The following is a 16,799-nucleotide window of genomic DNA, read 5'->3' on the forward strand; positions in this document are numbered from 1 at the left end:
TTTGATTCTGAACGGTTTATCACCGCTTTTCATATTTTTATTGTTCTTTTAAAAAACAATTTTAGTAGAATTTTCGAATTTCAGATGGAGATGCTTAATACATTAAGAGATACACTTAGCAGTGTACAAGCAGAATTGAGCACCGGTGTCGAGAAGCTTCGAATGAATGTGACGGCGAATATGGCAGCGCAACAAAAGTGAGTATTCGATGAAATGTTCACTGAAAATACGAAAATACGCATGAAACAGTCACAAAAATTTGCATAAAACCTCTAAAACCATTCGATTTCTCTGTATGACGCAGTTTTATCGAAATTCCACGGTTAGAATTCAAAAAATTCACATTTTCTATCAAATTTGCTCTAAAAATGATATTCTGGAGCTCTGAGCAAGTTTTCTTTTCTATCTGAAATTTTCTATTAACTCATTATCTTATTTCAGAGTTTCCACCGAATCAGTCAATGAAATTTTAAACACTTCCGCCGGAAATGAGTTATTACAAAAGTGAGTTTTCATTATCAATTTCATTGTTTTAAACTTCAAATTCTATTATTTCAGTTTCCAAAATCTGATAACCGAAGTGGAGGAGAATGGAGCGGAAGGCGGTCGACTCGCTAATCTCTGTAGTACTCGAATGGGGCGTTGTCAACAAATGTGCAAGGAGAAGGCTGACGCCGTGATGGAAATCGATGAATTTCTTCGAAATTCCGCAGAATTCGATAAGAAAATTCGAGAAATTAACGCACAGATCACGAAATTGGCTCGATTCTGTAATCAAACAGAGCAAGCGATGACATATTTGGAAGCTCTTTGTGAGGTGGCTCATACCGAGGGAGAAGTTGATTTGATTCGACAACAAGCGAGATCTGCTGCCACTATTGTTCAAATCGAATGTGAATCTCCCAGTGTTTTGACTTGTAAGATTATTTTCTTTCATTTTTAATCATTATTTTAATTTTTTTAGTTTCAGCCCTCCGTTCTCGTCCAGAAGATGCTGTCAAAGCTCAACAAGAAGAAGTGATGCTCGAGGAATTCTTGTCTTCGAAAAACGCTCAACTCCCATAATTTATCTCATATTGAGATTTGATTTCATAACCCCGTCCCCTGTGATCCACGACTTGATTCCATGCTAGTCATGATTATACTTAAAATACTCTAATCAAGGCATATTATAGCAATATTAGCTTTATTGTTGTTCTACTTAATCTGAAACCGCCTTAACAAATCTTGTACTTCTCCTGTATTTATTTTTTGCTTTGGATACTGTCCACATTGCTCACTTGAATAAAATTGCAATTTAAATAGAATTTAATGCACCTATTCACGAAGAAATAGTCCGAATTAAAATTTTACATTTTGCATTTTAATAAAATGCAGGAGAGCACTTTAATATGCATAAAAGACACTTTAATTCGAATGAAGTTTCCAATATGAAAAAGAAATTATTTCATGAAATTTTCACTGCGTCTGCAAACACCACGACGGAAAAGTGCATCCGCTTCGACCGAAATTACGCGCGTGATCACAGAAAAGTATCAGATTGATTGAATTCTGAAGGTGATCTAGTTCTGATACTATTTTTCAAAATTGAAAAATATACGCAAAATGATTTCTGAATGAATTCTGAATAGTATCCTCACTTATACACTGAAATTAAGTTTTCTATTGCTATTTTCAGAAAAGTACAGTAAGCACAGTACTCTTCCTCACCCGTTCTGTTTGTATTCAACTAGCAATATTTTAGAATTAGCAACCATTTAAATACTCTTCTCTTTTTGCAGACGCTGGCAGTGAGGTTACAACTCTCGGCCAACGCACACAAATCAATAAATGAATGGATAGTCTGCGTGCAGTCGAGAGCAAGTCATCTCCAGTAGTTTTACATAGGATACGCAGGCATTCTCATACGGTGACAGGTGTACCTATCCCAGGTGAGTATCCTTCGGAATCAATGCATTTATTCATCCTATAGCCATAGATATAGACTAGCTATTTATTATTCACCTCTGCTTCCAAAGCTTCCAAAAAAATAAATAATAAATTCCCCAAAAAAAAAAATGGAAATGACAATGACCTGGTTGTTGTCAGGAATCACAGCGGATGGCATCGGCTCGCCGACAGACCACGCTCACACTCCGCCGGGTGTGCTGACGAAAATCGATACGATTCAGACGAAGAAATCGTCGATTGGCGGCAGCGGTGGCGGAGTCGTCGTCGCCACATCATCCAGGTTAGGTAGCTATCAGTTATTAGAAGTTAGGCCTATATAATTCATCTGCAATATGTTTTCTAAATATTGAACATTTTCAGCACAAGAAGAATGATCTGTAAGAACTGCAACAAGAAGATCAATTGTTGGTGTAAAAAATGTACATTAGAAAAGCTGAAATTATACTCACGAAGAGAGAATCTAACACAACGATATGAGGAAAAGGAACGCCTTCAAGCTGAAGTTCTGGCTTTTATCGATCCGACGGAATCCCTAAAAGAGCAGATATCAATCAAAGAGGAAAGGCTAATAAAGCTTCGAGTGCTCGTTGAAAATGCCAAGATGAGGATTGCGATGAAACAAAATGAAATTAATAAACTTGACGCAACTCCACAATCAAAGCCATCTCAGTTTGAAGCTGTGTTCCAGTCTCAAACTAATTATCTAACAAAAGCTGCGGCTAAAAAAGAAGAGAAAGCAGCGAGATTGGCGAAACTTGAAGATGAAGTTGCCAAGATACGACTTCAATATTGCATCCATGCTTGTCGGATATTCCCAGTTCAAGTTTATGATGTTAACGTGGAAAGTGTCGCGTTGAAGGCGAATTCAAAGAACTGGGCGATGGTAAACGATTCAGAATTGCAAAAAGGACTCAGAATTGCTGTAAGTCTTAAGAAAAATGGCGAGAAATACAACTTGTAGTTTTAATTTTAGATTCGAAACTCCTACATCAACGACAAACTCCGCGCGAAACTCGCAAATCAACTTTCCAACGGAACCATCAGTCTCCCATTGGAACTTCATCCACCATTCGCCGCCTTCACGAACACTCTTCAATTGGTTCATTTGTTGAGTGTCATCTTCAATTTCCGTCCGCCAGAATCAGTTTCTCATCACGACTTGTGCATCCGTGAGAGATGGACAAAGGAATCGTTGAATCGTGACTGGGTGACTCTCTGTGATGCAGTCATTTATCTATGTGTTTTCATTGGAATGCCACCGGGAAAACTGAAATATATGGATCCACATCATAATCTGATCGCATTGGCGCCGTTTGTTGTCGACGACTACAACAATATCAATAGAATCGGGGCACGAGAATTTAGTTTCAAGAACTGTTTCATATTTTATTTTATTTCAGAGCCGCCCGATGTGTGATCTATCCGAAGTACATGCTATCATTGAAGCACAACGACCGGAAGACTGCTCCAAAAAGGACGAGCTCGACGAGTCCTGGACTTTTGTAGACTATTAAAACATGTTTTTTCTTTTTCCTCATCCTGTATCATTTTTGTATATTTTTCAATGATTCTGTTCATAATTTTTTCTCTCCTACAGTAGGAGTCCTACTGTACCCCAACTGCATTTTGTTGTCTCTCCCTCCATCTTCCTCATTATCATTTTTATGCATTTCCACTTATAACTCATTTTTTTAAAAAGACTGTTCATTAATCACAAAGTAAGTGCTCTTCGGGGTCTCATGCATTCGATCCAGCCTCACAATAAGCATCGAATCCAGTCTTCATATCAGCAGCGATTTGAGTCAACAGCTCGCTTCCTGTCTTATTGAACTTGGCCAATGTGCCCTTCGCATCTTCAAGGTATTTCTTCAAACTTGCTTCAGCTGCATCGACAAGTACTTGATCCGGATTCTTCTTATTCTTCTTGTTCGCATAGTCCTTTTGAGCCTTCTTCAAAAGTGTCATTTGCTGATCACAATCCTTACATTCAACATCTTTGAAACTCATCAATTTGGCGAGGATCACCGAACTGATGTGCTCTCGGAAAGTGGCACAAGCAGCGTACAACTTATCGAATTGATCACCGGAACGACTGAATGAACTCGCCGAGTTTTTGAACTGAATTCAAATTTACTTTGAGGAACCGAAGTTTTCAGACGACAACTCACTCCACCAGCGTAAGTCTTTGCAGCATACGACGCTTTTCCATACGGATGCTTCTTCTCCGCCTCTCCGACGCTCGCCGCGAAATTCTTCATACTTTTGAGAAGATCTCCAGTATTCTCAAAAATGATACTCGCATCGTCGGCTAATCCCAGGATTTCCTCATCGAATTCAGCGCGATCTCTGAATGAGTTTTTCTTGAAAAAAGAAAAAGTTTCGTCACTTACTTCAACCATTTATTTCCCTCGCCGGATTTTGATTTTCCCATTTCGTCGACAACTGAATTGCGTAATAACTGAAGCTCGGGTCTGACTGACCTTTCTTCAGATTTTCTTTGAAAAGATTCACGTTTCAATTATTAAAAAAATGCAATAATTTTTATAGTAAGCAAGGCACATGATTTCTTCACAGACAAATAGATAGACAAGAATCGTTCTAAAAACCAGTAAAAATATTATATTAAATTTATTATTCAAGCGTTCTTCTCATCCCGTTTCGCTTTCAAATCATGGAAATGACGACGATTTGTGACAGTATCCATGAGCATGACTCGTCCGATCACTTGATTCACAATCATTTTCGGCAGAAATCCTTTCAAATCGGCAAGCATCACGACATCAGTCAAAGTGGTCTCAGGGTTAGCTGGGTTCGGACGGAATCGGGCTCCAGCAAGATGGAGATGGGCACTGAAACAAGGAATTCAGAATTGAAAAACTTTTTTATTTTTCAAAAATTTAATTTAATTTCTCACCGAACTTTTCCCTTATGCTTTGATTTAAACGATGGAACAGTGACACTTCTGGAGGCCAGAATATAACCATCATCAACTTTTCTCCAAATTCTCGCCGACACAAACTCGCGACCGCTCACCACCAAAACGTCATTGTTGCCGTACTGAAAAGAGTTTTCTCATGAAAAAGAAAACGAAATTTGCATATTCTTTCTTACCGTCACAATATCGAATTGTGGTGTTGGCGAAGCGATTATTCCGGCAAAATTGATGTTCTGATTCCATTCCGGCAGAGTTTCCATCCCCTCCCACGTCTCTTTAATCACAAAATCTGCTGGCATTGGAAGTTCTGTCGTGATTGTGACCATTCGTCCGTGACGAGTATCTTTTGCATAGACAATGTCCCCGTCGTCATTTGATTCATCTTTAAACCATCCGGTACGACTCGCGTAGTTTTCATCGTTGAAAATCGCTTCGACTTCTGCGAAAACTTCACCGGTGATTTTAAGAGCGTCGGAGTACTGAAATTTTATGTTTTTAATGAAAAATTCACAAAGAATTTCGGTGAATAATAGACAAAATTTTGTTTTGCAAAACTAACTTTCTTATCATCTTCTTTCAGCGTATCCGTGACTCCATGAATTGTCAGTGAGGTTTTATCACCCATAGCTGAAAATTAGAATATTTATTTAACAATTATTTCACCTGCTTTTTTGTTTTGTAATACTAAAACACCAGCCGTTATCAGATCACAAATCAGACATCTTGGCTACAAATAAGCAAACAAAAAAACAAAAAAATTTGGGTCCAAAGTACGCAAGTTTGCGTCGTAGTGTTTGCGGAGACTCGAAAAATTTCAGTTTTTCGGATTTTTTTGCAGCAAAAATTAACATTTTTAAATAGGAAAATGAATGTTCTTTATTAAAAAAGATGAAAACCAGTGAAGAAAACATACCGGATTCTAAAGAAAATAGTAGAAATAACAAAGGAAATATAATCATTTTGTTTAGAAGAAGAAAAAGTGATAGAGGAGCATCCAAAGAATGTGAAGAAATGAGGGAGGGAGGGAAAGGGGTTGACCGAAGGGACAGCTGGTTCAAAGGGTTTTTTGATTTATAGAGAGCACTTGAATCAATCGAAGAGAGTGATGCTCCAGCAGCTGTTTCATCCTTCAAAGAAGCTTTTTCTGGAATGTGATGACAAATTTTTATAGGAATGACGCAAGAATTCTCACCATGAATCCTTGAATTCTCAACTGCCTCAAGAATTCTCTCGTCTTTGGAATATCAACTTTACTGCGATCAAGCTTGTAGTTGGAGCACATCAAAAACTAAAAAAGCAATTTCAAAATATCTAACTTTTCAGATATTTTCAGACTTACCGCATTTCCAATATCATTTCTAGTGAGATGACAATCAACGAAGTGTTGACTGAAGTTCTCCCAAATTTTCTCATATCCTCCCGATTTATTGTAGAGATTAAACAAGTTGAATGTGGTGATTCCTGAATAAATTAATGTTAAGAATCTGAAATTAATTTGGATTACTGTACCTTTAGACCCAATAACTCTGGAAAGACTATCCAAGAATTCAGGAGTTCTCAATGCTTCGACCGGACAATAAATACCATCCTCTGGCTCAATATTATGGCATGCATCAATCAAAACAGCGTCAGAATTTTCACCTCTTCTAGCCATTTCCTTGATATACTCTGCTCCGTCTCCAATCAAAATTCTAGAATTTTCTCGATCCTTGTATCCAAACCATTTCTTCGCCAAGTACTCAGATTGTGGGTTGATATCAATTCCAGTGAGATTCAGCTGAAAAAAAATCAGTCTTGAAATAGAAAAGTTGATCTGAAAACTATAAGACTAACATTCTTAAAATGCATCCCCAAAAACGACATCAATCCACCAGTAGCCACTCCAAGAAACGTAATATTTCCAGAAATTTCAGTACTCAGCGGATAGTGTCCACTTGTGAAGAGGGATGCTGAAATTGATGAAATGAAGAATGAAAAATTAAAAAATAAATCTGCGTTCGGGGGGAATCGAACCCCCGTCGAATGCTTGGAAGGCATCCATGCTGACCATCACAGGTAAACCGCTAAGTCCCAAAAACGGGCCGGCGGCGGCGCGCAAGTTGCCCAACGGCGAACATACGGTGGTTGAAGTTGCGAGCCGCCGACGGACCAACGTTTAGCAGTCGACGGACCAACGTTTAGCCGCCACCGGGCCAACTTTCACCCGGCGCACTTTCCCGATAGGCCCCTTTCCCCGGTAGTTTCGGAACACATGGTTGAATAATTATTGTTTATTAAAAGAAAAAAAACAAAAATACAATTAAATAGGAAGAAAGAAGAAAAATAGAAATTAAAATATTCTTGGCTTTTGACTCCATTTGACTTGTTCCCTTTCGCTTCTCATCGCCTCGTTCCAAGTGTAAAATTGTGTAATCGGTGTTTTGATTTTCGATCGAAAGAATCCTTTTTTGGTGAAGATTGTTCGTCAAATCTGAAATAAAATAGGTAAAATTTGCTCGAAGGCCGATAGTTACTCACATAGATTTCTTCTTTAGCTTGTTGAATTTCGTTGAATAGTGTAACAAGTCCTTTGGGGGGAGACAGGCGTTCGATCCCTATTATGAGCACACTTGACGATGTTTTGCCCTAAATAACTACGCTTATTTTCTTTTATAGAGAATCAAAAATACCTTTATTTTATGTGAAAAAACGTCGTCGTTGTCTCTGAATTTCTCATCGAGAACGTTTTGGCAGTTATGACTGGCGTCTGTTGCTTTATTCAGGCGCTAAGACGTCAGATTCTGAAAAAGAATAGTTAAACAACATAGAATTATAATCAGATTCATTAGATAACAAACCTTTTCTGTCCTCCGATAGCGAAAACATCCTCCATATTGCGTTGAGGCGCCCGACGCCATCACAAGTTGTATCGATTAGCCTAGAAACGAATAATGGAGTAATTATTCAACGGGTAGTAAGCGGATAGTAATTAAGATTGATCATTTACTTAAACGAAATGTAACAAACTAAAAAATTACCAAGAAACACATGAAAATCGAAGAAAAATAAACGTTTTTACTGAAAAATAATTCGAGCGACGCTGGTTAAGATTTACTGCGAACACCGGAATAGCGGAGTGTCGTTGCGGCTTTTCGTTGAAAGCGGCGACTTGGATTGAAACTTCAACGTTGAAGGCATGTCGAAAAAGGGAAGATAGTTGAGAAAAGTAGTGAACGCCAAAAAGTTTTAAATAGACTAAAACCGAGTTGCAAAAGAGACACATTTCAGTAACTTTGAACATGAATTTGAACTACCGTATACTCTGTGATAGAGACGCATCCAGATGTACAAGTTCAACGTAGCATAACTTGGTTCTAAGAAGAGATACTAAAAAGTTCCCAACTGACAAAATATAGCTTGATACAAATGAAATATTTCATCAGTTGAAAAAAAGTTCGTAACTGAGATGCCATTCGAGATATGTATCATGCTTCAAACTCTTCATAATAGGTGCTCCTGTATTACAGGTTTCACGGTTATAGCCCCTTATTTGTATGATGAATTAGTCACTGGGGAACAATCTAGGAAGAAAAAAGTATAGAAATTAGATTCCAAATTTATCCATCAGTGCGATAGTTTCTTGAAATTCCAACTCAAACTCTTTCTCGGAACAGTGTCGTTCACCGGTTATTAAGCCGCCGTTTAGCCGTCAGCGGTTCACTCACCGGTTATTAGCCCGTTCCTGGCCAGTGATTTAGCCACCAGCGGCTGTTCAGCCGCCATTAAGCCGTTTTTAAGCCGCCAAAAATAAAATCCATTTTTATGAAAAAAACGAAATAAAGAATGAATCATCTATCTAATTGGACCCACCTCCTAAAATATTTTCTCAAAATTCCATCTCTAACACAACTTCTGTAATGTTCCGCAACATTGTCACTCATCGGTTATTAAGCCGCCGTTGGGACTTTGGCGGTCGCTCACCGGTTATTGGGCCGTTATTAAGCCGCTAGCGCTTTTTCAGCCGCCAACAACACGCTTTTGGGACTTAGCGGTTTACCTGTGATTACACCACGAACGCGGTGAAATAACTCAGTTGTATTTGTGGTGAAATGGCGACAGCAGCCAAGTTTTTTGAAGAGAGAGAGAGAGAAGCGAGTTGTTGGAGACACTGGAGGCGAGAGGGAGGATGGAAAACTTCGCGGATTTTTCCTGCATTTTGTTTTTTCCTCTCTCATTTTCTGCTTCTCAGCATAATTTTTCATGTGAATAACCTACTCAATTCATAAGCATTCGGGGTGAGAGCATCCATGGTTCCAATATCAACTGGCCAAACAGCAGTATCCACCGTGCTCATTGTCTTGAAAACTGGCTTGGAAAGCAGTGAAACCGATAGAAATCCTTTGGTGAGGGATGGGACGGGTGTCAGGAATCTAGCAACAAACCAAGATCTGAAATTCAAAAATTGATGAAATTGAAACCAAAATTTGGTTTGCCTACCCATCACCAGAATATCCTATTCTATCAACAATATAGAGGCACGTAGAATTATCTTTCAGGTCTGGGCACTCGAGTTCTCTGAAATTTACTCGTTTTGAATCAGTAATTTTCGGAATATTCAAGGATCTTACACCACTCTATGCTGCTGATTCTTGAACAAATTAGTTTGGAGCTCATCGTAAAATTTGTCATCGGTCAAATCCTCCTCTTTCATGCAGTAATTTGCAGCGTGGATCATCTGAAACTCAACAACTTTCGTTTGAGTCATATTGTAAACAAACGGTGGCGAGAGCTCGCTTATCATGGCCCTAGAGAGAGTGAATCAGTTTGCGATGGTGTGGCGCAGCCGGTAGCGCGCTGCACTATCGCGGGCACGGTTTTTTGTTCGATTCCTCTCCTTGACCATCATTTTTTCCGTTTTTTTTTCAAGCACTCTCCACCTCAAAAACCGCTTAAAACTCACCAAAACCATCGCAGCCATCACGAAGAAGATGTTGAACATGACTCTCACTTTCTGGAAATGAGCAGAATTCCATTAGAGTTCGGTCCGATGATGACAATTCAATAGTTTTGTTTTTGGCAGCGTGGAATCAATAAAGTAAAACCAAAAAATCCATTTGATTTTAAAAAAAGTTCAAAAGGTGATCCCAACCAGTTTTTCGTTTCAGATTACACTTCCGTATGCGGGGGATTAACGATGTCATCGCATACATTGAAACTGTTCTGATTGGATTACTGTAGCTACAGTAACGCGTCAAAGGCACGCCAGTGACACCAAACTTACTCTAGCTGGCGCCCTCATGAAGTGGATTTCTTAGTTTCACGATAAGAATTTTTTCGATTGAAAGAAAAAAAATAGAAAATCCACGATTTTCTATGAAAACGTGGATCAGAGAAACTCCACTAACCTTTGCTGCTCGAAGCCTCCGAAAATTCAAGTAGAGAGCCATCTTTTTGAGAAGAAGAAGAAAAATCGAAGAAAGAATGAAAAGAAAGAAGAAGGAATATACAGTTTGCATCTATAATTCCATTTGTTTTATTCTCCTGTCTCACCGTGCATCTCTTCTCTCTTTTTTCCTGAGAATTTCCAATTTTATCACCATTCCTGGTGGTTTATCGTCTTGAGAAACTCTTCTGTTTGGCATTTTTGAGAGAAGAAACATTTTCTGGAAAGGAAAAGGGAAGCTATGAGATTTCGGGAAGAGGTTGGGACATCTGGATGAACAGAGGGACGGACAGACAGATAAATTGGAGAATGAGTACTAGATAATAATTTTTTGAGAGATGATGAACTATGGACTGACAATCGGGGAAATGAAGATTCTGAATCTTGATTAATAACTTCGCACGGGAGTGAAGTTAACATTATAATTTTGAGCTTTTATTTTTAACTTCTGATTTGATATTCACACTTTCCTTCTGATATTTGTATTGAGTCAGATTCGATCTTCCGAAAATTTGTAAATGTCTTTGAAATTTTTGAAGAATCCAGTTTTTCTGGCCCTGGTTTGTATAAATCACATTTCGAGCTCAGGATTTCAATTTCTCCGATATCATCTTGAATTTCAGAACCCTGGAATAATGTTTCAAAACTTGCAGAGCGGATCCAGGTGTTCTATTCTCAAAAGCTCAAAGTAACAATCATTTCTATATAATGCTTGTAATAAGTAAACTTTTTTGAATTCAGCTTTTTGAATCTGACAATCTAATTTGGAATCAGGTTTCAGATCTCGAAATCCGGAATCAAAAATAACTCGAATACCATGACACTCAGAAGAACACACATAAAATAGGACCTTTTCAAGAAAATCATCCAATTTTGATGATTGAATTACTGTAGTCCATTAACTACAAGTAATCAGGATTAACCATCTCCACGGTCTGTTCACAGAACGATGCAAGTCTCATAAGGGTCTCGTAGCAAATCAAATAATAACAACGCTTTCCTTGGCAACCCTCATTTTAAAGACTTAAACCTTCTTTGAGTTTGGTGAGCAGAGTTTTAGAAACCGGTTTTAATTTTGAAATGATTCTGGACTGTAAGACTGGGGGAAAATAACATTTTGCTTCAGATATATATGCTCCAGATATATGTTACATATAACAATTCAGAATTTCCAATTTCCGTGTTTTTAGTTCCAGAAAAAACTATTCAAAACCACAATGACCATCCTAATAACAGCTACAGTACCGCTCAAAAGGTTATCAACTTTGGCTGTTTTCAGTTGAAAATCACTAAGCTTGACAGTGTATTTCGGTGTGATCTAATAGTTCGATAAACTCAATTTTGAAAGGGCTGAACAGAACAAAAATAGCACACCATTTTTATAGTTGATCATTTTTTGTAGGACACTACCATGAGAGTTACAGGTTGTCAAAGTGAAAAGCCCCAAATTTTCGCTAATTTGCACTGGTTGGTTTCAGAGAGAAACGGCTTTGATTACCTGTAAATTTTAAGATAGTGTTGCTACAAAAATGGTCAACTACAAAAATTATGTGCTATTCTTGGTCTATCCAACCCATTTAAAATAAAGTTTGTCGGACAATCAGGTGACACCGAAATACACTCTCAAAGTTGATCATTCTCCACCGAAAATAGCCAAACTTGATAACGTTTTGAGCGGTACTGTACATAACTCGGGATTTCATATCACCTTTCAGAAAACCTCATTTTCTGAGAAAAGACTACTCTGTAAAAAGTCATCACCAAAAAAGCCAGGTGTTCCAGAAACAGAATATCTGAAATTTTAAACACAAACAAAAAATCTCAAAACTCAATTTATTTATCACAAATGGATACTATTCCCAAATGACTCTTAACTTGTGCTCTCCCTGTGGAGGTCCATAATGTTCAGCCCATGCGCCTTCACAAGTACATCCTTCAGGTGCCGGAATATGATAAATACCAAAGTGATGTCTCTCTTCCGCTGGAAGTTTCTCTTGTCCACCTCTATAAATGAGAACAATTGTCAATGATTGATTGTAATCGAGAATGCCCGTCGACGGTTTGATACGAAACAAATCATTCCGAGTACATTTCACTTTAAATGCTTGTTTCATTTCACTCTTATTCGTTATCTTCAGATATTGCTTCTGCTCTTCTTGAGGGTCCGCACGGAATTTGATCTACAAGGGAGACTAGGAATTATTGATTGATTTTATGAGCATACCTTGTCAGCAGGATCCGTTGAGATGTATTGTTTTTTCTCACTCATTTTCCAGTCGAACTTTCGAATTTCGGATAAATTAGAAGTGAATTTTGATAAACCGGAAGAATAGTTTGGCGGGGGGAAGAAGAAAAAAGGAAATGAGAAGATGTCACGCGGCGAAAAATTGGGATTTTTAAAACAATTTTTTTGGTTTGGAAGGTTTCAGAACGAAACCAGACAGTTTGAAATCATGAAAATTCTGAAAAAGTTTTTGTTCATTTTCAAATGAATGTTACCAGACACGACTGGCTTCGGCAAACAAGACTCCACCCACTTTCTTCAATAGACTTTTTGATGAAGTTGGTGCGTGTAATGAAATTTTCATAAAGAAATTAGAGATTTTCATTAGAATGTGTTAAAGAGTTGTGCGGAAGTGATTTTTCTTATCCGGAAATCGATAGTCGGAATTCCGCACAACTCTGGTACCGTACTGCATCGATGGACCATATTTGCTCTAATGAGACGAAAGGATAGATAGTCATAGAAATGGACGTGTGACGACGTGTCAGAGATGAGGACACACAAGACTCACTACATCTCCTCGTTCAGCTCATTGATTTTTTTGAATCTCTCTTTTCTTTCTAATCCTTTCTATATCACATTCTATATCACTTCATTATTTCAGAATGAAAACTATAAAACTTTCTCGTTTTCCCTTGCGTGTTCAAACTGAAATATTCTCAAGTATGGAATTAATCGATATCCTTTTTCTGTCTTTTTGCTCGAAAAAGATTAAAGAAATGATAGAATCAACAATGAAATCGAGACTTGATAAGATCATTTCAATCACATACTTCTCCTCAAATCCAGATAATGTTAGAATTTCATCTTCTAACAGTAATAGCAAGGAGTTTATGAAGTTACTACCAAGAGAAGAAGGTAGAAACCGGCCTATCGTTCGAATGAATCTGTTTGGAATCGATGTTGATTGTTGGTAAGTTTTTCATGAAGCAAGTCATTTATAAACCAGATATTTTCCAGCATGGCAACCAGAAATCACCCATTCTTTATATTATGCAATCAGCAAAACGGAGAGCGAATGTTACAGAAAATCCACAACTATTTCAGCCAATTTTTCGGATCATCTATTGAGTATCATTTAAGAAATGATTCCTCGAACTACACGAACTACATACCAAGACTGAGGAATATCAAGAATAGTGATCTTTGTTTCTGGAGTAATGCAACAGCTGCACAACTGTTGAATGGGTACTTAGCTGTTTCACCCTCGCAGGAATATATTCGATTGGACGCACATGGAGGTTTTGAATATGAAAGTAATCTGAAACTGGCTCAGACCAATGTTCTCGATATATCGATCCCGGACAGTAGAGCTGGAGTAATTTTGAATAATTTCAAGGGAAGACATCTGTTTATGAGTGAGGGAACACTCACTGATGATGATGTCATTCAGTTTTTGAATAACTGGAAATCAAGTCAAGCAAATCAAAATTTGGAGTACTTGTGTATACGTAGCTTTGTGAAAATCAATCTAAATCCACAAAACGTAATGAGAAATATTGACATCAAACAGTTTTATCCGTATCAGATTCCGGTTTATCGTTATGACAGAAGGTAGAGTGAGATAGGGTTATTATTATGGTTTGGGTAGTCACAGCTTAGTTATTCTAGATAGAAAACAAAAGAGCTCCTGTTTTCAGAAGCGGAAGTGAGGATGAATGCGACTGGACAATAGAAGAATTTAAAAGTCGAAACTTCATAGTTCGAGATGCTGATCAACACGTGGCATCATTAAACATCACAACTCAAGGAATCCAATTTGCTTCATGGAAAATGACTGAAGAGGAGGTTATGAGAGGAAAAATTCAGAAAATCTTCCAGAGAACTCCAACCCAAAAAACTAAGCCTATCAGAAACACCATCAAAATTTCAAAAATGCCGTGGCTAGTTCAAAGATTGATCTTCTCGAACATGGATTTGGTGGAACTGTTGATGATGGCTTTTTGCTCTAAGAAATTTTTTAGAATTATAAAGTCTCTGAGTAGAAACCGTCTCGACAAGATATTCACGATCACTTATGAGTCGATGCACAAATCGTGCATCAATATCTCATCATCCAGTAGTGGAGACGATCCATTTATGAGTCTCAGGTGGAGACATGAACTCAGAGGTCGTCCACTTATCCCAATGAAACTTGTCGGAATGGATTTACAAGTAAGGTGAGTAAGCAAGAGAGTGAATAAATTGATACGTGTGACATAAAAAGTGTTCTTTGTCACTACCATATAAAGTTCATTTCTAGTATACGAATTCCCTATTGCGTTTATTTCATTCCTTTCAGTATGCCATCCATAAATCATCCACTTATGATACTATACGATTCGGAACGTCAAGAAACACTACTTACATCTATCCACAATTACTTCCTTGATTTATTCGGCTCATCCGTCGAATATCAGTTGAATGTTAACACCCTGATGCCACCATTTTCAAAACTGAAGAATATCAGTAGCACACATTTATCCTCTCACATAAGAGTAACTGAGTTCCACAACTTTCTCACGATCTCTCCTAATCAGGATTTTATGGCACTATCTGAGTTTCACAGCGTTTTGCTTGGAAGAAATTTGGAATTTGCTAGGACGAAAGTGTTACATATTGGTAGTGCAAATCGCTCGATTGATGACATTTTATCCAATTTCGAAGGAAGACAGTTGTTTATTAACGATGGAATTATCAGCGATACCGCAATCATCCAATTTATGAACAAGTGGAGATCAAATGAAGGATATCAGAATTTGGAATATATCAGTATTACTGTCTGTCGATATGGACACCCTATCAAGCCAAACCAAATAAGGAATAGTTTTCCTATTAATCGCCTGGACTTACCTGATCAACTGCCAGTTTATCAATTCGCTAAGAAGTAAGTCCATAGTTGAGTTGATGTCTCATAACCTTAATATTTTTCAGAGATCCCCATCAAAAACACACTTGGGGAATTCATAAGTTCACCAGTCGAAATTACATTGTTAGAGATTCGGACCAACACGTGGCATCCATTATGGTTACGGAGAATAATTTCACTTTTGCCGCGTGGAATATGACTGAAAAAGAGTTTTTGGAGAAACGCCCCTTCAAGAGATTCTACTGAAAAAATACGTCAATTACTGTTTTTGCCCTTAATTGCATGTTTAAGGCGACAGCATTCTGAAACTTAAATTGTTATGAACACCTTAATAGCTGTTTCAAACACTGCTTTTTAATGAATTTTTATCTGTCAAGCTGTATTGAATCTTTAGACATAACTTCCATTTGAAATTCCATTGAATTCCTATTTTCACGCCTCCAGATTTACCAGGATCCACCAAAAAATATGTCTTTATAGTGTCAGATTTAATTATAACAAAAGTTAGTGATCAGCTGCCTTTGGTGATCAGTAGTTTCATGTAATTATGGTATGACTGTGGATAACTAATTCTTAATGAAATTTCCCTTAAATTATCTTGAAAATATACATTTTTGTGAGTCTTCATTTCGCTGGAGCGATCTTGTGACTACAGTGATCTGATATCTTTTGATGTGATACGGAAATGAGAATCAGGCTCATATAATCATTCATTAAGAAATCGGAAAACAACAATAGAGTTGGAATTAATAACTGGAAACGTACTTGGGGAGTTCATCAATTTATCAGTTATAAATTTATCATCTTTCAAGACGTGTATCTCAAAACCTCCGAAAGATATCATAAAGCAGTAAACTGTAAAAATGGACAGCTTAAAAGACAACATCTGAGTGGTTCGACCATATATTTTATATGGACGATATCCCTGAAGGTCTTACTAAAAACTCGATCTGAAACTTCAAAATTACGCAACCTCAAAGGCTTAACACTATAAAAAACTCCATCAAAATTTCAAAATTTTCATGGCTGATTCAAAGCGAGATCATGTCGAAAATGGGGTTGGTGGATCTGTTGATGATGGCTTCTTGTTCTCAGATTTGTATCGTATTGTCTTCGATGGACCATATTTGCTCTAATGAGACCGTGTGTTTCTTACGATGACAGGATAGATTGTCGTGGGAATGGAAGGGTGACGACGTGACAGAGATGAGGACACACACGACTCACTCCTTGTTCAGCTTATTGATTTTTTTGAATCTCTCTTTTTTCCAACCTTTTTCTCTATTTAATTCTTCATTATTTCAGAATGAAAACTATGAAACTTTCTAGTTTTCCCTTGCGTGTCCAAACTGAAGTATTC

General features: G+C 37.7%; 7 protein-coding genes across 7 annotated transcripts; 3 read left to right on the forward strand and 4 right to left on the reverse strand.

The window, feature by feature from the left end:
- Positions 1-84: 84 nt before the first annotated feature.
- GCK72_000695 (uncharacterized protein) lies at positions 85-1,065 on the forward strand (the record flags this gene model as incomplete). The annotated part of the gene is made up of 4 exons (XM_003109081.2): positions 85-197; positions 442-504; positions 559-917; positions 971-1,065. 4 exons carry the CDS (start codon positions 85-87, stop codon positions 1,063-1,065), a joined length of 630 nt encoding a protein of 209 aa, XP_003109129.1.
- Positions 1,066-1,834: 769 nt separating this feature from the next.
- On the forward strand, positions 1,835-3,464 carry GCK72_000696 (uncharacterized protein; the record flags this gene model as incomplete). The annotated part of the gene is made up of 5 exons (XM_003109358.2): positions 1,835-1,931; positions 2,089-2,230; positions 2,311-2,872; positions 2,924-3,301; positions 3,351-3,464. The coding sequence occupies 5 exons, from the start codon at positions 1,835-1,837 to the stop codon at positions 3,462-3,464; spliced, it is 1,293 nt and encodes a 430-aa protein (XP_003109406.1).
- A 223-nt stretch (positions 3,465-3,687) lies between these two features.
- On the reverse strand, positions 3,688-4,381 carry GCK72_000697 (uncharacterized protein; the record flags this gene model as incomplete). Its single annotated transcript, XM_003109364.2, has 3 exons — positions 3,688-4,068; positions 4,119-4,296; positions 4,341-4,381. 3 exons carry the CDS (start codon positions 4,379-4,381, stop codon positions 3,688-3,690), a joined length of 600 nt encoding a protein of 199 aa, XP_003109412.1.
- A 204-nt stretch (positions 4,382-4,585) lies between these two features.
- Positions 4,586-5,510, reverse strand: GCK72_000698 (uncharacterized protein; the record flags this gene model as incomplete). The annotated part of the gene is made up of 4 exons (XM_003109408.2): positions 4,586-4,799; positions 4,865-5,007; positions 5,062-5,364; positions 5,445-5,510. The coding sequence occupies 4 exons, from the start codon at positions 5,508-5,510 to the stop codon at positions 4,586-4,588; spliced, it is 726 nt and encodes a 241-aa protein (XP_003109456.2).
- Positions 5,511-6,050: 540 nt separating this feature from the next.
- On the reverse strand, positions 6,051-9,863 carry GCK72_000699 (uncharacterized protein; the record flags this gene model as incomplete). The annotated part of the gene is made up of 8 exons (XM_053722625.1): positions 6,051-6,173; positions 6,225-6,346; positions 6,395-6,662; positions 6,719-6,834; positions 9,140-9,312; positions 9,362-9,439; positions 9,493-9,599; positions 9,825-9,863. 8 exons carry the CDS (start codon positions 9,861-9,863, stop codon positions 6,051-6,053), a joined length of 1,026 nt encoding a protein of 341 aa, XP_053591270.1.
- A 2,297-nt stretch (positions 9,864-12,160) lies between these two features.
- Positions 12,161-12,576, reverse strand: GCK72_000700 (uncharacterized protein; the record flags this gene model as incomplete). Its single annotated transcript, XM_003109146.2, has 2 exons — positions 12,161-12,487; positions 12,532-12,576. 2 exons carry the CDS (start codon positions 12,574-12,576, stop codon positions 12,161-12,163), a joined length of 372 nt encoding a protein of 123 aa, XP_003109194.1.
- A 734-nt stretch (positions 12,577-13,310) lies between these two features.
- On the forward strand, positions 13,311-15,685 carry GCK72_000701 (uncharacterized protein; the record flags this gene model as incomplete). Its single annotated transcript, XM_003109236.2, has 5 exons — positions 13,311-13,504; positions 13,552-14,145; positions 14,232-14,750; positions 14,873-15,457; positions 15,505-15,685. The coding sequence occupies 5 exons, from the start codon at positions 13,311-13,313 to the stop codon at positions 15,683-15,685; spliced, it is 2,073 nt and encodes a 690-aa protein (XP_003109284.2).
- Positions 15,686-16,799: the final 1,114 nt, after the last annotated feature.

The sequence above is a fragment of the Caenorhabditis remanei genome, chromosome I (assembly GCF_010183535.1).
Source record: "Caenorhabditis remanei strain PX506 chromosome I, whole genome shotgun sequence".
In the NCBI taxonomy this organism is placed as follows: Eukaryota; Metazoa; Nematoda; class Chromadorea; order Rhabditida; family Rhabditidae; genus Caenorhabditis; species Caenorhabditis remanei.